Here is a 22,897-nt window from a genome sequence, read left to right as displayed (position 1 = left end):
GATTATGTCATCTACAGAATTGTTTCTACTACTCAGACCCTAAAATTTATTCAACTTTAAACACTAGGTATCAATTATATTATTAAATATTTATGTGTATTTAAATACATGTGTGTGTGTGTATATATATATATATATAAAGATTTTGTGCTAGGTATCTTTAATAACAGAAGCTACCACAGTTTGAAAACAACTCAATTGTTCAATAACAGGAATGGTTAGCAAATGTAGAACATAAAATGAAATACTGTGTACACCAGAGAAATTAAAATTGTGAAAATATGGAAAATTATACAAGTTAAAAAAGCATGATTAAAACAAAGTAAAACAGGTTTGCTTTTGCACAAATAATTTTAAAAAGTACAAAAATGGAAACAATCATGCTAGGATAGTAGTTATGGATGAGTTCCTCAACTCTGTATATTTTTCCTTCATGTTTGGTTATATTCATAGACTTTTCAACAAAATAAAATGACACAAGCCAACGTAGGTGCTGGTAGTATGAAAATAAATGACTCGTAGAAATATCTGAAATGAATTCTTTTAAAGGTCTGTTTCAAGAACCTAAATCCTTAAAAATCAATGATTTCCTTAAAGAAACAGAAGATTTACCAGAAAATAATGAAAACTGAGCAGGAACTCTGATGCCAAATATACAAATATTGTTTATTATAGAGCATACCATTTCCAAGTTTTTAAAAGCATGACTTCAAGGTATTTTAAACAGGATTTAACTTATTTTGGTACAAGTTATTAAAAGGGCAAAAGAATACTAACATAAGCAAGATAGGATGGGAAAACAGCAAGATAAAAGTGCTCCTGAAAAAATACATTTAACATATATAAAAGTCTAAATGTTGTGACTGAAAACATACTATTTGAAATAATAAAGCACGCAAAGAATAACCTTTTCAATTTATCTCTTTCAAAAATCTGTATTTTTATGCTTTCTTGAAGCAAAAACACCTATATTTAAATAAAATTTGTCCAAATCCTCAGGCAACTAAGAGCTAGTCACTACAATCAAGTTATTTTTGCAGCGAAGTATTCCTGTCTATACCTATCTATTACACAGAAATTGTGTCATATAAACATGAACCTTATACAAATGAAATATGTGTGCACTGCAAAAAAGGAGAAAAGTAATTTAAATAGTGTAGTTAATTTCTTCCACTCTTTCATCCAGTAAACAAATGCCCTCGTATAAATTGAGAGGCAATAACTCAATCAGCTGTTCCCCCAATCAGTCCCAGTTCCTGAGCTTTTCTCACATAGTGAGATCACCTCTTGAAGATGTCAAACCACGCGTGATTCTAGAGTTTAAAAATACACCATTTTTCATGTACCATACAGAGCAAGACAACTATTTCAAATGGTGCCCAACTGAAAAAACACCAAATCAAAGTAGTGGTAACAGACATTATTCTCCTACAGTTGACCTTAAAAACCTAATCCCCGTGGCAAGATACAACTCCACTTATTTACTGCAGCATGTCAACCGACATCAGTCAACACTTGTGACTGTACGTGTCCAACGGTTAAAATTATGTTAAATGCTTTATTTAAGTCCTGTCAACGATACTCCCAGACCAAAGAGAAATAGATCACTAAGATATTAATCATAATCACAAAAATTTTTACAAGCTCTCCTTATCCTCATTTCTGATACGTCATCATTTTATCTAGGATAGACGGCTTAGCCGTCCTCTCCAAGGCAGTGAAGGCTCCTCTGGAGAGCACTCTCATTCAATGTACTTTTGGGTGAGTGATGCCTTGGGAACATCTGATGAAAGATATGAGAGCTCGTTCCTGAAAAATACAGACCCATTCTAGAGAACCATTTTTCAAACTGTGGGACACTATGGTCATTGGACTAAGATAAGCATTAAAAAAGAATAGAAAAATACCAGTGTATCACACACAATAAAGGTAAACTAATTTCCTTTAAGGAAGATACAGTCGATACAGTTACACACATACTAAAAACAAAACAAAACAAATGCACAAACTATAATTTTTAAAAGAAGAATAAACAGATATTGTAAAAGGGCAAACTACATAAAACAGATATTCTTTACTTTGGTCTCCATTAGGATTTATGGGTATATTTACTCAAATTTAACTGGTTACTTCTCAACTAGAACATTAACTTGTAGAGAGAGCCACCAGGAATTTCTGGGGTTTGTGGATATGAAGGAAGTCCTAAGGCTTTGTCCCATTGCTCTAAGACATGCACTTTAATTTGTTTTTTTAACTTGAATTCACATTAAACTGCATGAAATTATTGATCAAAAAGGAACTTAAAAAATGTTCTGTGGAGATATAATTCACATACCATACAATTCACCCATTTAAAGTGTACATGTAAGTGGTTTTTGGTATATTTACAAATACTATGTGCAACCATCCCTGGAGTCAACTTTAAAACATTTTCAAAATGTTTTAAATCTCAAAAAAACCCCACAAAAACCAAACAAACAAAAAACCTCTGTACACTTCAGCTATCACTCCCTTCTCCCCATATTCCTGTCCCATACCCCCAACCAGCCCTAAGCAGCCATTAACCCACTCTACAGATTTTCCTGGGAGATTTCATACAAATGGAATCACATAATATGAGGTCTTCTATGACTACTTTAACTTAGCATGCTTTCAAGTTTCATCCATGTTGCAGCATGTATCACTCCTTCATTTCTTTTTATGGCCTAATAATATTCCATTGAATGGATGTATCATGTTTTGATTATCCATTTGTCAGCTGATGAACATCTGGATTGTGGCTACCATTTGGCTATTATGAATAATGCTGCTATAAATGTTCATGCCCAAGTTTTTGTGCGGACATTATGTATTTATTTCTCTTGGGTAATTATCTAGGTGTGGAACTGCTGGATCATATGATAACTCTATGTTTAATGTTTTGAGGAACTGTCAAACTGTCTCCCAAAGCAAGCTGTACCATTTTACATTCCCACTAACGATATATGAAGGTCTCAGTTTCTGCACATCCTCACCAACACCCGTTAGTATCTGACTTTCTGATTCTAGCCATGCTGTCGCGGCTATGAAGAGGCATCTCTTTGTGGTTTTGACTTACGTTTCCTTCTTGACTAATGATGTCCAGCATCTTCTCGTGTACTAATTGGCAGGACTTTGTTGTTTTCTTATTTTATTTTTATTTTTATTTTTAATGGGGTATAATTGATTTATAATGTTGTGTTAGTTTCAGGTTTACAGCAAAGTGAATCTGTTATATAAATACATATATCCACTCTTTATTAGATTCTTTTCCCATATAGGCCATCACAGAGTATTGTGTAGAGTTCCCTGTGCTGTACAGTAGGTCCTTATTAGTTATCTGTTTTATATATAGTAGTGTGTATGTGTCAATCCCAATTTATCCCACCTCCAGGACTTTGTTTTAAAGGCAATGAGAAACAGTGCACACTGCCTTGAAGGCTTAATCTTCAGAGTGCCCATCTACACAATGCTTTCTGTTTAGCAAAATGGTAATTAATCTCTAACATGGCTATTCACTGCCTCTTTTTTTTTTTTTTTCTATTCAAGTATTAAAATACTAAAACTGAAAAAAATTACAGTCAGAACTTGGTGATTACCTACTTCGCCTAATCTTCATTCCATTTCCTGCCTGCTGAAACAGACTGGAAAGTCAGCTAGAAAAGGAAGCACAGTTGACCCTTGAACAACACAGGTTTGAACTGCACTGGCCCACCCACACATGGATTTTTTTTCAATAAATACGTAGTACAGTACTACACAATCTGAGGTTGGTTGAATCCAGGGATGCGAAATCTGTGGATGTGAAACTGTGGTATGACACGAATGGCTGACTATAAAGATAGAGGTGGATTTTTGATTGTCAGAGGGTCAGCAACCCTAAACCCCATGTTGTTCAAGGGTCAACTGTTATTTATCTGCTTGGCTTTTGATATACTTTCTTGCTTTATCTGCTAAATTTCCCCCTTCTGCCTCTTATCTTATACCCCCTAAAGGGCACAAAGACCAACATTCATATGGCTAATGTCAGCTTTATGCAGCTGAGTATGTCAAACAAAAAATATTTTTGTAAGAGCGCAGCAACACCTTTCTGACTTCCTAAAATAATACAGGCTGGTAGAAGTACAGAGTATGTTGAGCATTCACAACTTTTTCTTGAACTTTTGAGTTCAACTTTTGAAAGTTGAACTCAACTTTCTTACTGAGTTCACATAATTTCTTCTATGCCTTATACTGAGTTTTTTCCTCCCAAGAAAATGTATTAGATCTACTCATAGTTTAGTAAGTTTGCTATCCTATATACATAGCATATTATGGGTTTATGAAGCAGACTTTGGGGTTGAAGTGGAAATTATGCAGTTGACTTGATATATAATTTAAGTATTTGAAGAGAAACCTTAGATTTCTATAACAAGTGCTAGAAATACGGACCTGATTCAAGGAATAAAACAATTTATTAGAAGTGAAGGGAAATAAAAAAAGCAGAGGTTGGACCAGTGCCCTTTCTCCCACTGAAAATCATGAAGGAGCGTGAGGAACAGAAACTAACCTTTAATTTGAATGTCAACACCTATTTGGAGGAGAAAGCTTTAATTTCTGCCTCTTGCCCCTTGATCTCAATTGCCCATCTGTAAATTGAGAAGATCGAACTAATCTGCCTTACAGATCTAAAACTGTGCAACTACTGTTTATGCTGAATGATTTCCTACTAAATAAAAATAAGTCCAAGTTCCTATAAACGGAAAATGTAGACCTTGTACTATAATTTTAAAACTTCATTCTCTGTAAGGGTGAGGGGAGGAGACTCACTATAAAGGGGGCAGAAGGGAATTTTTTTGAGTAATGGAAAGGTTCTAAATCTTGATTGCTGTAGTGACTACACGACTATACATTTATCAAAGCTCACTGAGCTATACTTATGAGTGAACGTTACTGTGAGTAAATTATACCTCAATAAACCTGACTTAAAAAAGTGTGCCCTGAAATCTTAATCCTATTTCTAAAAATTCCAACTTATTCTAATTCTTTGATTTTTTAAAACATTTAGAAACATACCTGTATGGTGCATAGAACTTAAATATTCATTCTGTAGGCCATTCTCACTTTTAGTCCTATCAACAACTTTCTGGCATGCAGATTCTCCTTTATTCGATTCTTCATTTTCACTTGCAGTATGATTTATTTTTTTCAGACTACATTTCACACTGCTAATGTTTCTCCGATAACGAGGGTCACTTGCTTCCTGTTCATTATTTGAATCAATTACAGCTACACAATGCTTTCTGTTTAGCATCTTCTTAATTACAGGCTTGGCAGCAGAGTTTTGTGAACAACTGTCCATTTCACTGGCTGAAGGAGAAGACATACAACTGTCCTCTACAGTTGAACATTTTTGCGTGACTGTATTTTCATGGTAATGAGGATTAGGTTCATACTTTGGTTTTTCCAAACCAGGGAAACAAACAACAGCCAAAAACCAGTGTGCACTGTAAAAAACAAATGAAACTACTGAATATATTATTAGAAAAATTTATTATATTTGGCAATAAATATTAAAATCTTTTTTCTAAAGGTTTTATAAACAAATTTATTAAGAATGCCCAATTTTTTCAATTCTTAAATTAATCCACTTGTTTATAGGATCATTGATTCATTAACAGAATACAATGTCTATTCAAAAATCACATAATTTTTGTCAGAATTACATAGCCTGCATTCACTTTTGCAAACAATACTTTGAACATTTTCTTGCTTTTGGAATGAAAAATTCATTGTTTTCCAGGCAATTTAACAAAATGTAAATTACATCACTGCAATTCATCATTCCCATTTACCTTTCCTTTGCCCTATTTATGCCAAGGAAAAATACTATCTAGCCTCAAGATTAAAATGTCTTCAGAAGTCTAATTAGACTTTACAATTTTGAACATTTTCTAAATATTGCAAGCAATAGCTTTTAAAAAATTTTATGTCTGTGTTTTTCTTATTAATGAGGTAGGAACTTCTTAATATTGAAAACATTAAATAATTCTTGTCTCATGCTATACTAAAATAAAATACACTAAATTGAAATAATACATCTAATCTAATCATCATCACAGAATTCCAAGTATTAGTAGAATTCCAGCTATCAAGTGGGTACTCGTGATAGAGCTGAATTCAGGTAACACAGTTCCTAGTAGTAGGATATAAGCCATGAGTAAGATGCTGTACAGCTAAAAGTGGTTAATGTTCATTAATCTAATTAATTTTATTAAGGGTTTGCAGTTTGCTAGGCACAGTGCTATGTGCTGAGATACAATGAACAGGCTATAGGTGTCAGATAATTTATTAGCTGAGCTCAATATACGTCATAGAGTAGGGTGTTCAGTAGATATTTGCTGAATGAAAAATGAATGTTGACATAGATAAAAGTTATTCCATATTCTGTTTCTGTAAAATATTAAATTCCTCCAAGGTACTACTAAGAAACAGCATTGTCTGTCTCTTCATCAGACAGTATGAGTAGAAAAGGTCACAGATGCTGGATTCATTCTCAGCACTGAAAAGGCCAGATGGAGGAATGCCTCTCTCCTCTTCTTAATTATTAACCTTCAGGATCCCAAGGACTTAGGTCAGGCGAGGCTAGGAGAAGAACACCACACCATCTTCCTCACTTCATCAATTCTAAGACACAGTTGACTGTAAGTCACATCTCAACTTCATAAAGGTTATAATGTGAAAATATGTGTTTTGAAAATTGATTAAATATGGTATAATACAGTGACTCTCAACCTATAGCTGAAACCTACATCTATCACAGTTTTAAACATTTTTCAGCTATGACAATATGGATAAGCCATAGCTTTTCTGTTGCCTCACCTAAAAACTTGGAAAAAAATCTGCCTTCACCTAGCTGAAAAGAGAAAGCTGAATCAGATACATCTGAGGTCACTTTCAACCTCTAAGAGCCAGGGTTTTGCTTTTATGATCGCTTTTAAGATCAGCTACCTTGACCTTAAGCCATCAGTGGGAGAAGAGGCTAAAACAGGCAATTTCGCTTATCTTAAGATGAATTAGATCCAAACATCTAATTTCTACTCCTTGTCAATTACTACAATTTTTAACAAATAGCTTATAAACTTTTAGCTTAAAGAAATTACCGTCACAAAGAAAATTAAAAATAAAATAGATGACAAATACATAACAGCCTAACTAATCTAATTAGCTTTATCTCTTAAAAAAAACCCCTCATGATCTGGAAGCTATTCTTTCACCTACAAACAGCACAGTTCTCTTGGTGAACACTTTACTAATTCTGTACCTTTGTTCATCCTCTACCTTTCACCAAGATGACTTAAAGCACTGAACGTAGCTTCCATCCAACATCAGATGCTGTGACTAAGAGGGATATGCCTCTATTGCTAAATTGTGTGTACCCAAAATTATACTTTCATTTTAAATTTTTAAAATTAATTTCTGACAAATGGCTTCCTATGTATATCCTCCCTTTGGCCTAGTGGGAAGCTCACTTGCTACTTTATATGACAAATTAATGTCAAGAAACTTTACTTTGAGGAAAATGAAGAAATTAAAGATTAGTTTTAAACTTAGCTTTAAATTTTTTTATGATACTATGTTTGACTCCAATATATATCGTTGAAGAAGGTGGGCTTTATAGCTATAACCAATGTTTTAACCTAGCCTACCCATCTTTGACCGGGATAATTAGAGAGCACAGGTTTTATGATTAAAGCATGATTATAAATAAATAGGATTTGATCATACTATAGAGTGAATTTGTTTTTTATAGTGGGGAAAAAAGAGCACATTCAGAAGATAGCTTGGCACAAACAGGCTTATTAGAAATAAACGATCTTACAGAATACCAACCTCAGATAAGGTTACTCTGCAACCATGATAAAATGAGACAAAGTAAGGCCATTTCATAATTTGTCTCAGCAGAGACAAATATAAGATCACAATGCAACCCCTCAAAATACCAAATATTCTTTTTTTGCTAAATGAGCGAATGCAACTTCTTTATCCAAACAAACCACTGCTTCCTTAGACCTTCCACCAAACCAAAGCCCAAATTCTTTTACTGCCTCTTTCAAACACACTTTTACTGAGAGGATCCATAGTCGCCCATGTTGTGTGTTCTCCCTTGAGGCAAATACTAAACTCAAGTTGCCCAGTTACAGGGGTATTCCTGCAGGTCTTTGGCTGGAGGACACAGGAAAATTAAAAAATGAAATACAAAAACTCTCAAGTTGAAATTGTATAATAAGACTATCCTATACATCTAGGCCTCTCTGGTCACTGGGGGAGAATAGACTATCCTACACATCTATGCCTCTCTAGTCACTGGGGGAGAAAAACACAAAACGTTTACCACCCCCATTTACTTAGAAAATAGCTTTAAGTAGTGAACATGGTTTTCAGTGAGCAAATGACACACATCCAGCCACCTTTTCCTCTTTTTGATTAAAAGCCAAAGTGTATCTTAAACTAAAGATTCAAATTCTTCTATGTGACCTAATCACCATTCTGTACAAAGCAGTCTTTTCTATATAGGATGTTTGCTAGACCACAAGCACCATTTTTAAAAGATGACATTATTCTACATGGATGAATAAAAATGAAATTAGAAAGATCTCTTATCTAGTGTCTGTAAAATTCAGTATCTTACATGATTCACTGGAAAAGTATATTAATTTCCATAAAATAAAGAACATAAGTGTCAATATATACAACAAATTTCAGAAAGAAGTTAAAAAATGGATGAATTATTCACCTCAAAAACACATCTGCTAAAAACCGCCATTACATTAACATAAAGGAAATTCTTACTCACGCTTCATTAAGCGGTACAAAAATAAAATCCTTTTCAAAAATATCTACATGCCGGGTCCATGTTTTCACTCTTCCATGTCGCTTCTGCTGTATTCTGTAAGACAAGAGAGAAACTATCAAGCTTTTGAAGTGTTTCTAATGTTTCCGCCTCTATGCAGCAATTTATACATTACAAAGACTGAGATGTTAATAGATCAGTTGTATGATTTAACAAGTTGTGAGAAGAAAGCAGAACATCTGAGATGGAGCTGGGAAGATGGGAAACTGCCCGTCCCTGAATCTGGAAGAAAGAGATTATTTAATTCCTACTACTACTTACTAGGGTGGATCAGAGCTACTATTTTTATTGTTGCAGAACTGGTTTTAGCAACAATATCGAGAAGCATATCAGACCATGACCTGTAAGAACTGAGGAGAAGAGAGCAGGAAAAGTGAGCACTATGTCACAGCTGGTGAACAGGACAGACTACCAGCACGGGTCAAAACCAACCACTGCCATCAACTCTAAGATGCAAAGTGAGGGATCACTGAAATAGTAGAAAATATTATTAATATTATGCACAGCAGCCATCAATTCAAGACATTTAACAGCACTTATGGCAAAAAATGTACCAACTCTTTGTATCTTGCGACCAATTGCCAGCAAGTATTAGAGCTGGATGCAATCACTATGTGGAGAGACATTATAAATAACTCAGGCCTCCTATGTAGAATGTTGTTTCCTTAACTTGTCTGAGAAGAATTAGCCAAAGAACTTATTAAAATTACAGATTCACAGGTTCCTCTGTTAGATATTATGGATGGAACATCTAGGGTAAAACAGAGCCATTGGTATTTAATAAGTATTCAAGTAATTTTTCTTTTTTAAACTATCAGATGTATTTGGGAAATATTGATCTAGATATTAGACCTAAAAACTTTATGAGTTCCAGGTATTCTTGGAGTTTTAGAATATTATAAATTATATTAATTTCGCTAATTGAGAATGGAAGTAAAAAATGTTGCTTTAATACAAATAAGCGATTTTTTCTAAGTTAAACTTAAGTGACTTACTACATCTGTTAAATATTTTCAAAAAGCTTGACTTACGATAGATTAGTTGTTTCAGGAAGATTTCTCCTCTCTCTCTGATTAAGGCGTTTATAGAAAAAAGAACTGAATACATGAATTCGGTCAGCTTCTTCTTTCTTCAGTTTTTCAAGCACCAAATATCTATTTTATAAAAAGTAATTCCAAGTAGAATGAATTTAACAGTTTATACTAAAAACAGTCACAGAGTGATCAAATATCTATTTAGCCACCATCAATCTCTACTCCTTTAAACTGAAAGAAGTCATAAACAAAATTTATTTCATATTCTAGACAATGATTACTCTCAGATTATTTGTAGGTAATAAAAAGTGGTGTTTGAGAGTAAAACCAGGATTTGAAAGATCTAATCTTCTAAAACAAGGGCACATTTATGAACATTCATAGAAACATTATTTATCATACCCAAAAACCCATTATTTATCATACCCAGAAATGACAGAAATGCTCATCAACCGATGAATGGAAAATGTGATATATCCATACAATGGAATATTATTTGGCAATAAAAAGAAATGAAGGACTTCCCTGGTGGCGCAGTGGTTAAGAATCTGCCTGCCAATGCAGGGGACATGGGTTCGAGCCCTGGTCCGGGAAGATCCCACATGCTGCGGAGCAACTAAGCCCATGCGCCACAACTACTGAGCCTTTGCTCTAGAGCCCGCGAGCTACAACTACTGAGCCCACATGCCGCAACTACTGAAGCCCGTGCACCTAGAGCTCGTGCTCTGCAACAAGAGAAGCCACTGCAACGAGAAGTCCGTGCACCGCAACGAGGAGTAGCCCCCGCTCGCCGCAACTAGAGAAAGCCCACGTGCAGCAACGAAGACCCAATGCAGCAAAAAATATAAAAGTAAGTATTTTTAAAAATGGAGTTCTGATACATGCTGTAACATAGAAGAATCGTGAAAACGTTACGCTAAGTGAAAGGAGCTAGTCACAGAAGTCCACATATTGTATGATTCCATGTATATGAAATGTTCAGAATCTGCAAATCCACAGAGATAGCAAGGAGACTGGTGGTTGCTTAGAGCTGGGGTGGGGTGGGGAAGTGGGGAGCCACTCCTAATGGGTATTGAGGTTCTGTGGGGGGATGAAAATGTTCTAATATCGATTATGGTGATGGTTGCACAACTGTCTGAACACACTAAAAACCACTGAATTATACACTCTAAATGCGTGAATTGTATGGTATGTGCTCTGTATGTCACTGAAGCTGCTATTTTTATGTTTTATGTTTATTTTGTTTTAAACAGTTAATAAACCATGATGACTAGCCATAAACTGCTTTTTATAAAAACAGAAAAGAAACAGAAAGAATCTGTACAGTGGTGAGGTTGTAACAATGACTCTTTAAAGTGATCTTACGTCAGTTCTAATTTTTCCTTGCCTTAGTTGTTTTCTTCTATAGGTATATATCAAGACAAATAGAAATGGTTCTTTATATTACAAAGAGAAATTATGATATATTAAATTTAATTATTTATGCTCCAAACTCCCTCAAAGGAACTATGCAAATTCAAGCTTATGACCATATTCATCTTATTAAAATGAGGACAGTATGAAAGACTTGTGAAACCTTACACAGAAACAGCAAGTACCCAGAAGGCACATCTTTGAGACCTGTCACTTCTGTCATAATATGTGATAATTCTAAAGCTCAAGTTCTGATGAAAAGGACATAACTTACAGATTGCTTGCTTTAGGGCAACTCAGTGTGCCCCGACAAAAGATATAAGACAGTGAATCACCTCATGACACAGTTTAAATCAATCGCTGAATTCTACATCTATATTCGAAACAGAGCATGTAGTGAACTGGACTTGAATTTAGGGACTACACCAAAATGAGTGAACCATGCTGCTTTCACCATTACAAACTACAATGGCTACTTTGTAAACTGAATTGCATAAAAAAAGGGATAGTTCAACTTAAAAAAGAAAGTTATTGGTGATTTAAGAAAATGGACTCTACTTCATATATAAACAAATCCATGCTTTATTTTTGTAAATGGAAGAAAGAAATTTATTTGCAGATGAAAGGATTTTCATACAGAAAACTTAAAAAGATCTACAGACATACTAGAAATAAAAGAGTTTTAGCAAGATGTCTGGCTATACGGGCAAACTATATTTCTTGTTGATATACTCAAAAATGTTAAGTATCAGTTGTCTCCAAATTGCATAAATTTCGCGGAGGGTTCCTCAAGCTGGCGCCGCTGACATTTTAAGCCAGATAATGCTCTGCTGTGGGGGGTGTCCTGTGCAGCGTAGGGTGCTCGGCGTTACCTCTGGCCTCTACCCACAGATGCTATCAGCACGCATGCCTTCCTTTTGTGAGGACCAAAATGCCCGAAGTGCCCCCAGTTCAGAATCACTGATTCAGTGCAATTACAATCAAAATCTCAAAAGGACTTTAAAAATTGAATCTGATGGGCTGATTCCAAAGTTTATCTGAAAGAATCAAAAGGTCAAGCATAGCCAAAACATTTGTGAAGAAGAATATGGTGGAGGGCTTGCCTTTCTATTACAGATAACAAGAATAAAGTAACACTAAATCATGGCAGTGTGGTACTGACGCAGGGATAGGTGCACGGCCAACGGAACAAACTATAGAGCCCCCAAAACAGACCTGTGCAACTATGTTATCTTAGTGTAGCAAATCCTAGAGGAATTAAGGACTTAAAAGTGAAAAAACAAAACTTCAAAAAGCCTTTTAATTTAAAATAACTAGTTTTGTCTTTCTCCATAAGCATTTCTGTGACTATATGTAGTTCTGGGTTTTTTTATGTACATGTATTAGAATTATTAATTTTAATTAGAACAACTAAGTCTCTTATTTTAGAATTAAAGGGAAAGTCCAAGTTTATTACAAAAAACCTTTTGGGAATTTCTTTCATTTTGGTATTTCTTTCCATTTCTTTCATTTGTTTTTTTCTTTCAGTGTATAAATCATTTAAATATTGAATGTCATGGTGAAGCTGTCCACCTGCTATTTTATAAAGCAGACAATCTAACAATTCAATCATGACATTTAATTACAGGATGAAGTTAAAAGATGATTTTAAGGTTTTGAAAATAATTTTTATTAAAATTATTCTTTTCCCCTGCATTTTATTAACATTCTCTAGATGCAATGCCCTTCTACGTCTTAAAATTCTGGCAAACTGTTTAAAGGATTGTTTCTAACTTGTAGAGTTAGAAATGGAAAAGAATGAGCAGCTCTGGTAGCAACTGAATTACTTATTTTTAATAGTGAAGTTTTAAAAAGTTTCCTCTTTTCGGGACTTCCCTGGTGGCCCAGTGGTAAAGAATCTGCCTTACAATGCAGGGGACACGGGTTCGATCCCCGGTCAGGGAACTAAGATCTCACATGCTGCAGGGCAACTAAGCCTGTGCGCCACAACTCCTGAGCTTGTGCACCTCAACTAGAGAGCCTGTGTGCCGCATACAGAGACCACGTGCTCTGGAGCCTGCACGTCACAACTAGAGAGAGAAAACCCACAAGCCACAACTAGAGAGAAACCCGTGAGCCGCAACGAAAAGCCTCCATGCTGCAACAAAAGATCCTGCGTGCCTCAACTAAGACCCGACGCAACCAAAAATAAATAAAATAAATAAATAATAAATAAATCTTTAAAAAGAAGTTTCCTCTTTTTAATTCACTTCTAAGAATGTCATGAGATGAATATAAACAAAGATTTTTTAAAAATCATGGATTTTGTTAGATTCTTTATCTTATTTGGAACAGTGATTTGCATCAGAAAGGCAGAACTTGTAGATAATGTAAGTTTACTGTATAAAATTTGCTCTAAAGTTTAACTATATGATGTCAAGGGGCCTCCTGAAAATATATAAAGAATTTCAAAAGAATAAAAAAAGACTATAAAATCTCTATTGTAATGTAAAAAATATAGATTTAAGTATGAAATAGAATAAACTAAAATGTAAACAAAATATAGGAGTTCAATTTATTTTTTAGATCCAACTATGTGCTTTCAAAAACAAAAAAACATTTTAAACATAAAGACTTAAACAGGTTAAAAGGGTGAAGAAACATACATCATGCAAACACAAACCAAAAGAAAGGTGGAGTAGCTATATTAATTTTGAACAAAGTAGGATTAAAAACAAGGAGATTATCAAGAATAAACAGGAACATTATGTAATGATAAAGGGGTTGATTCTCCAAGAAGACATAAACATGTACGTACCTAACAACAGAGCTTCAAAATACATAAGGAGAAATAGACAAATCAATAACTGTAGTTGGAGATCAATGACTTTCTCAATAATTACAGAACAAGTAGGTAGAACATCAGTAAGGACAAAGACCATTTGAATAGCACTAGCACAATGTGACCTAGCTGACATTCACAGAACAACACTTTATCCAATAACAGCAGCACTGTTCTACACAATCACTTAAGATTTTTCAGTAGCTTGGTTTGTTAAGGTAGTATACATTAGGATTAAGAGAACACATCTTTTTTTTTTTTAATTAATTAACTTTTTGCTGCATTGGGTCTTCGTTGCTGCACGCGGGCTTTCTCTAGTTACGGTGCGAGGGCTTCTCGTTGTGGTGGCTTCTCTTGTTGTGGAGCAGAGGCTCTAGGCACATGGGCTTCAGTAGTTGTGGCACACAGGCTCAGCAGCTGTGGTTCGTGGGCTCTAGACCGCAGGCTCAGTAGTTGTGTGGCGCATGCGCTTAGTTGCTCCATGCCATGTGGGATCTTCCCGGACCAGGGCTTGAACCCGTGTCCCCTGCATTGGCAGGCGGATTCTCAACCACTGCGCCACCAGGGGAGTCCCTCCAGCAGCTTTTAACAACCAGTTTTTTAAAAAAAATATTGTCTTCTGATATATATTTGAATAAACTAGAAAATACTGGAGAGCACTAAACACACTGATAGTTAAGCTCTGTTTTGTTTCATACCCACATCCATTTTATATCACAAAGCAGTAAACACATACAAATTCATACATGTATGAACACATGACACATACATGTATTCATGTATATGTATATGTTATGTGTATTCTGGGTCATGACGTAAGCCCTTCTAGGAAAGCTTCTTAATTCCTCATATTTCCCAACCCCCAGAGAGAATGAAGCTTTCTTTTTCTGCTATGTTTGTACCATGTTAATGCTTCTGCCAATACTTTAATCCCACATTTGTGTTCCCTATAAAATCATAAACTTTTAACACAGTACCTGCCACAAAGTTGGCACTTGAACATTTATTGAAGGAAACGAGTGAAATCATACTTTTGTCCTTGCTCAACAAATTACTACCTAACCTAGGGTAGTAACAATTTTAGATGCTTTAAACACTACAACACTGATAATATAATAAGCTATCATTTATGATCACTTTGCATGTGCCAGGTATTTTTCCTAGCACTTGAAATGTGTATCTTATTTAATTCTCATGATCGTTTTAGGTATTATTATTCCCATTTTTAAAATGAAGAAACATTCACAGAGACATTAAATAACTTTCCAGATGTCATACAATAAGTGGCAGTGATGGAATTCAAAATCCAAACAATTTTGACTCTAGAAAATACATGTATACATTATAAAATGTTAAAAATTTGCTAAAAGGCTAGGAGAAAATTAACTTACTTCAAATAAAAGTCTATAATAACATCATTTAAAAATTCTCCTTCACTTAGACAATGCAGGTCCTCATTAGTAACGGAGATGCCTCCCTTAGCTGGAGGTGGTGGATATACCATCAATCTGTAACAAAATTTTAAAAAATAAGCAAACAAACAAAAATAGGCATGCATATAACCGAAATGCAATAAAACAGAGAAGAAACTTAAGAGTGTTGCAAATGTAAAGGAATTCCCTCACTTTTCTACAGGGCCCATGAAGATGGTGTGGCTCTCTCCAGTTGCCTCCTCATCATCAAAAAACTGGAATTCTTGTTTGGTTTTAAGTTGTATTTTAGATTCAAGGGACACCTGGTAAAGAAAATTAAATGATAAATTCGAAAAATTTTCAATAAAAAAAGTACAAGGCAAGAATGCTTTTCAATTTAAAAAGATTAAAAATAAGAAACAGGCAAAACTAGGGTCAACTTTCTTTTTATCGGTAGCTTCCAGAACAGTGATACTCTTCCAATTTTTGTTAACTGGTTTTCCAGTATCCTGTCTAAGATCTCAACCATCCATATTAAATTAGATTATGTTAGTCAAATCCAAAGAACAGGTAGTGGTTTTTTCTTCTAGGAGTGTAGGACTACCTAAGCTCAGTGCCTAGGCAATCCATGGCATATGGGAGCAGAGGCTCAGGGAACACAGGCCACTGAGTTTCCGTCCTCCAGAATCAAGGAGTCCTTAAAGGAAGAGCCTTCCATTGAAATCTGAGCCCATCACAGCTGCCTTACGGCTCCAGCTGCTCTTTTCTTCCTCTGGCATTATCTCCTGTAGCCAATTCTGCAAAGGAAGGGGAATGGTTCCCCTTCCTCCTTCTGTTCTTTTCTTCAACCCACTAACTGTGTGAATAGCTCTTTTCTGGTGAAGCCTTGCTCAACTTCACCAATATTATGCCTTGGATAGACAGCCCTATTTCCAAATTTGTAGGCAGATCAAAGATTTAATATTTCTAATAAATTGTCAGCAAACTTCAGTGGCTGTGGTAGGAGACAAATTTAGAGTAGTTTAAGTCATATTGATTAACATTATATTATGTGTTATAGTAGTACTTCAGCCTTCGATTCAGGTGGCTTCAGAGTTACCTACTACATAATCAGTTATTCTAGACTTAGTTATTCTAGAATTGTCGAGAGTCAGAATCAAACGGTATACATTCTTCCTTTCCAAGTTTTCAACCATGTAGGCACATGTTACACATAAATGGACAATACATCAGGGACCAAAATTCCTTTATTTGTACTGAAGCCAATGTCACCACTGGGAACCATTAGCAAATTTAAGAAACAGAGTAACAATCAATTTGAATGTAGCACTGTACGTATATGTATGTTGAGAGTGAGGGAAAAAGAAAACAGGATGAGAGAAAAAGAAAAGGAGACAAAAAGTAAAGACAAGAACAGACTGCGGAAAGGAACTAAAATAAAAATGCTTCTGAGACTTGAACCGATAAAATGCTTCTGAGACTTGTACCAATTACAATTTGTGTCACAAGTAACCCACCACCATTAATATTTCGACACAAGGTAGTTTACAAACCACATATAAAAGCAAATAATTCTGAAATGGAATTAAAAGGATCTAACTCCAAATGAGCAATATGATAATGAACCACATTTCCCTTTAAAGGTACCATTTAAAATTACATTAAAAACATTAAAAAATATAATTACATTTTTAATTTTGTTTTCTTTCTGCACACAACTTCCTTTGCTGCTCTCTTCACAGGTTCTTGTACAGGCAACAAGTCTGCTATTGGCTTCATCAAAGGGAATTTTCGCAAAAAAATCTGACACATTATTCTTTATACCAATGTCAATAATGATATTTTCAAATACCATATTTTCCTGAGGATCAAGGCCATGTTGAAAAATTAGAATTATGTATTGTTCTTCCAAATCTGAAAAGAAATCAGTATAACTGTAAGTCTAAAGGAAAAAAAATACGTAAACAGATACTAGAAAAAGAGTAACAACTAGTTATTTCCAAGGGTATCACCAGAAATCCTGGTATAAATGTTCAAAACAGTGTTCAGCATACAGTGGATATACAATACTAGAATAAAGACCAATGACAGTGTCACCTAACAATGTCACCTAAGTTATTAAAAGAAAGGAACCAGAACACATTACTCTAGCAGCAGCTCAAGAACAAATCTATCCACAGATGTAACTAATTTATTTCATCTAATAGAATCCAAATATATTAGTTTTAAATATACAATCAGTTAACATTTTTGTCAAACACAAATAAGAAATTGCCAAGTGAACTGGTATCTCTAGATTTAACTGTAAAAACTGCTATTCACTAATGTGCCAACTCTTGTAACTTTAATAGTAGCTATCATTTACTCGTCATTAAGCTGAAGCAGCAATTACTGAGGAAAAATATTTTACAACTAGTCATGCTATGCCACAAACGTTAGAGGGGAAGGGAAACAAAATGGAGAACCACACTGATTTATTGCAGAGGATGAAGACCTGTTCGATGAACTTTCAAACTTCCTATTCAGGCTAAGTTTCAAGGTTTCCAGATTGATTGCTGATTTACAGTCAGAACTCCTATCAGTACATTTAAACAAAACAAAACAAACAAACAAAAAACTCATTTTACTCATATCATACGGTGTTAAAATAAAGAGTATATATCTTTTGAGTTTTAACCCATTTTGAAAACTTTCTAAATGGGTAAACCCGGGTTTTATCTTCAGAACGTCCACTTTCTGTGGACTTCTCCTCATCTGTTACACGAGAGAAGTAATATCTATCTCACAAGGTCACTGTAAGGACTGTAGTTAAGATACATCTAAGGTGTCGACCAAAGGCGACTCACGTCCTGCTGAACAATGTACTGTATGTGTTACTACATTTGCTCCACACAACTTACTTGTTAACTTATTTATCCCTTTACAGTCCTTCCGAACTTTATCCTCTGTGTTCATCTGCAGTTGCGCGCTCAGCTTCTGATAAACTGCTGCTGTCGTCTGAAGAAACACTACTGGTAATTTTCGGACACTACACCACTCACATTTTGTTAGATCAGAGGTATTTAAAGTAATCCCTACAGGTTCCTTTTCTGGTTCTGGAGAAAAACAAATGGAAATGGAAAAAGGAATCAATTCTTAAGAGGGCAAAATCATGAATGGAGGAAACTGTAAGGAAGTACAGTTTTAAAGTTAAGTGCATATTTATTATACTCTGTAAACAGTAACTCTAGTGGGAAATGAAGGAAAATCTTTGATCTTAAAGAAGTATCTACATTTTTTTCCCAGATGGAAAGAGGATTCTAATGAAGCATACTTAAAAAATTAAACATAGCTTTTGTGATGTTATAGTATGAAATCACACTATTACGGTATAAAGCCTTTTGTTAAGATGTATGTAATAACGAACCATCTTAATGAATTCTAAGAATATCGTTTAATTTTTTATTCCAGTAAAGTGTTTTAGTGTAAACAAAGCTTTAGTGAGCAGTAGGATATAAAATAGCTTACCTTCTAGCTGTATCTTGATAAAATCTAAAGAAAACTAAAAAATAAGATACATTAGTAACAATCATAGATTTCTGAAGATTTTGCTACAAACACCCTAAATGACACGTGATTTGGGACTTAGGCCACATAAGGCAGAAAAACTGATCCATGTACTGCACTCCTCCATCTGGCCTTTACAATACTGAGAATGAAGCCAGCCTTTGTTGAAAAAATAGTTGGAAGCAGATAGTTAGGGACACCAAGTTAAGACATTTAAAATAAAGGTTTTTACAAAATAAGTACAGTGCTATAGGAAGGTTAACCTACCAACAATGTATAGGATACATTAGAAAGAAGAAAAATTACGACTTAGAAGGCAGGTTAAGGAGATTATGTTAAAATTTTAATAGAAAATATACATTTGAATTGGATTGGTGGTAGTAGAGTAATAAGGAGACAGGTATGACAGGTAAGATAAAGGGACTATAGAAAGTCCTTTGGGCTTTATGGACACTGAACTAGTTCAAAACCACAATGCCTCTTGGGTGGCCACTGTAGCCCACTAATCTATTTCTAGGAGTTGCTGTGTTACAAGACATTTTTCTGCAGACCACAAAGCTTCTGGATTCTTCTTTCTCTCATACAGTTCTTTAAAGTACTCTTTTCATACATCGAGCTAGCATGAGAATAAAACGGTAACACATTGGAGGGTAATTCTAACTCAGTGAGAACAAGCATCTTCCTATGATGAATACGTACTACCTTGAATATTACATCATGATAAATTAAAAAAAATTTTTTTATTGGAGTATATATGATAAATTTTTTACCCAGTAATTTTTATGGTGAGTAGCAATTTACAATTGTTTACATATTCCTAAGCAATCTGAAATCTTGAAATAATTTTAATATTCTATTAAATATTTTAACTTATAAATTTTAAAATATTACATATTAGCCTTAGCCATGAAATTTTGAATCTTATAATTGGTACAGTAAAGAGCTTAGAAGGTACTTACAATTACAGGCTCTATTAATAGTCGGCAGAGTGTTCCTACTCGTATACTTCGACAGTTTAAAACTACGCTACCAAAGGAACTTTGGTAGCTTAAAGATACAGGATCAACTAAAGTTTCTTGAGAAATCATTTTGCGACGTTTTAGAGGTATGTTGATAATAGAATTACCAAACTGAAAAAGGAAAAAAAATTTTCACTTAATAAGTTACTAAAACAAGGCTGCAAACTAAGTAGACATATTCAAAGAAGACCCAACATAAGAAATATAATTATTGGGACTTCCCTGGTGGCAAAGTGGTTAAGAATCCTCCTGCCAACGCAGGGGACATGGGTTCAAACCCTGGTCCGGGAATATCCCACATGCCGCAGAGCAACTAAGCCCGTGCATCACAACTACTGAGCCTGCGCTTTTGAGCCCACGAGGTGCAACTACTGAGCCCATGTGCTGCAACTACTGAAGCCCGTGCGCCTAGAGCCCGTGCTCCACAACAAGAGAAGCCACCGCAATGAGATGCCCACACACTGTTAACGAAGGGTAGCCCCTGCTCGCCACAACTAGAGAAAGCCCACGCACAGCAACAAAGACCCAACACAGCCAAAAATAAATAAATATTTTTTAAAAAAGAAATATAATTATCAAGACATAAGATTGATTTTATTTCAGCAGGGTTAGATGAAGTAAATATTTATTGATTTTACAACAATAACAGTAAACCCTTCCTATTTTATCTTGCTATACTTTATCTGGCTATTAATTGAAACGCCAGTAACAGCACAGCAGTGAGAAATGGTACTCTGGGAATCAGACAGCCTGGGTTCAAAGCACAGCTATACTACCTTTTAATGATCTGGTCTTGTAAAACTTAATAACTCCTACTAAAGTTCTGGTTTCCTAAGCTAAAATGTAAGAGTATTTACTCAAATGAACTAATGCATATAAGCAGCTTAGCACTGCGCTTCATGCACAGTAAAATGCTGGATAAAAGTTAGCTAGTAATAGTGGTAGTGGTTGTAGTATTTGGATTAAATTAGCAGCTCTTTAGAAAACATATAATTTAGGAAAATGGTTATTTACATTATAAAATGATGCTTCTTTATATATTAAAAAGTGTTAAATGACTTGATCTGTTAAATTAAGATTTCACAGTCACTCTCAAATGCAAATTAATCATAATATAAAAATGTATTTTATATAAGTATACTTTAAATTAAATGTAATTAAAAGTAAAGTTATTATGTTAAAAACCTTATTATCATCACAAGAATAAAACATGATCTTGATTAAAAAACAAAAGGAAAAAAAAATGTCCACTGCACAGAAGCAGTCACTATTCCCATTATCCCTCTAGAGACATTTCTGTGATCTATGTCACAGGAAAAAATATGTATTAAAACAAAATGTGATACACACACACATATTTATTTCTGTAAATTGCTTTTTCAGGCTTATTAACAGATTTATCATGAATATTTTCCCAGGTTATTAACAGAAACCTATTAGAGTGGTTTAAAAACTTTTTTTTAGCTTTAGAATTATTTCTTCAAATGAGACGTTATTTAGCTCAATAATAAGTTAGATAATTTAAGAGCTGCTCCAGCTGAATCCATGGTGGAGAGACTGAGTCTAGAACTTGGGCGGTCCACATCCTCCCAAGGGGCCTGTAAACTGGCACAGAGGAACCCGTACTATTCAGTGTGTCAGTGTAAAAACTGTTCACAAATTCATGGAAATCCACGTTTATTTAACTGAGCCCTCCTATGCTGGACATCTGAGTTCTTTCCGACCTTTCCCCATGACACAATATTCTCTGGCAAGCAGTTTTGCAGCTAAATCCTGGAATATACAATTATCACCAAATTGCCCGCCAGCGTAGTTATACCAATTTACACAGCCAATATTCCATTCCTCCAAACACTAGCCAAGAAGAAATACTACTATAGTTTAAAATTTTCAGCCATCTAACACTTAAAATATATTTTACTTTAATTTCTTTTTTAGTACTTTACTTAAAAAAAAAAAAAAACTCTATTCATACCCTTTACTCATTTTTCTATGGTTTGCTTCTATTTCTTGATTTTTAAGAAATTAAAAATATATAAAGGACCAACTCATACTTTGTCACATACTTCACTATTTTTTCCCATTTGCATTACCTATCAAATTCTGTGGATGGTGTTTTGGTTCACTGTTCTGTACTTTCCATTTAATCAAATATATTCATCTCTTCATTTATTATTTTTGCTTGTACTGAAATGTTTGGAAAGGCATTCCCCAAGATTATATTAAAACTATCAATCTATATTTTTTCTATAATTTTAACTGTATTTTATTATAGTTACTTTTTGTTTTTCATTTCTTACAGTTCCCATCTTCATCAAATATGTATGGTTCCATATTTTTATCTATAACTTCTAGAATTCCTGACATATGTACATACACATATAATTTTTTAACATACAAGTTTTTTAAAGTTCTTTTTACAAAAATAAGAAAATATGCACATATTTCTGCATCTTGGTATTCTCACTAAGCAGGGCCATGTAGAAATCCTAGAAGTCATTGATATAGCTCTGATTTTTATTGTCAGTGGCTGCATAACTGTCCATGGTATAGATATACCATAGTTTCTTCAGCCATTTCTATATTAATGGGCAATGATTATGTTTGCTAATAATCATATTTATACATACAGTCTAAGCACCGGAGGTAGAGGATTTCTTTGAGATTGAGTCTAGGGAATGAATTACTTGGTCATTCCATATACCTTTTAAATATTTTAGTAGATGTTTTACACTGCTTTC

General features: G+C 34.5%; 1 protein-coding gene and 1 long non-coding RNA gene across 9 annotated transcripts in view; both read right to left on the bottom strand.

The window, feature by feature from the left end:
• The window catches only part of SENP6 (SUMO specific peptidase 6), a 105,459-nt gene that overhangs the window by 7,608 nt on the left and 74,954 nt on the right, over positions 1 to 22,897 (bottom strand). For all 8 annotated transcript variants that reach the window (XM_082405053.1, XM_082405050.1, XM_082405051.1 and 5 more), the window contains 9 exons: positions 20,097 to 20,267; positions 19,099 to 19,132; positions 18,492 to 18,686; positions 17,279 to 17,505; positions 15,805 to 15,914; positions 15,571 to 15,687; positions 9,943 to 10,065; positions 8,855 to 8,947; positions 5,074 to 5,504 (listed from right to left, as the gene is read on the bottom strand). In XM_082405053.1, coding sequence (XP_082261179.1) covers positions 5,074 to 5,504; positions 8,855 to 8,947; positions 9,943 to 10,065; positions 15,571 to 15,687; positions 15,805 to 15,914; positions 17,279 to 17,505; positions 18,492 to 18,686; positions 19,099 to 19,132; positions 20,097 to 20,267 — 1,501 coding nt within the window. The remainder of the gene's footprint in view (positions 1 to 5,073; positions 5,505 to 8,854; positions 8,948 to 9,942; positions 10,066 to 15,570; positions 15,688 to 15,804; positions 15,915 to 17,278; positions 17,506 to 18,491; positions 18,687 to 19,098; positions 19,133 to 20,096; positions 20,268 to 22,897) is intronic.
• LOC309634740 lies at positions 5,505 to 8,848 on the bottom strand. The gene is made up of 2 exons (XR_014248392.1): positions 8,354 to 8,848; positions 5,505 to 8,308 (listed from the first exon to the last, which is right to left on the bottom strand). It is a non-coding gene; the product is annotated as an uncharacterized lncRNA (long non-coding RNA).

The sequence above is a fragment of the Balaenoptera borealis genome, assembly GCF_965194805.1.
Source record: "Balaenoptera borealis genome assembly, chromosome: 9".
NCBI lineage: Eukaryota > Metazoa > Chordata > Mammalia > Artiodactyla > Balaenopteridae > Balaenoptera > Balaenoptera borealis.
The sequence above is the reverse complement of the archived record's forward strand: the minus strand, read 5'-3'. Positions and strand labels throughout refer to the sequence as shown.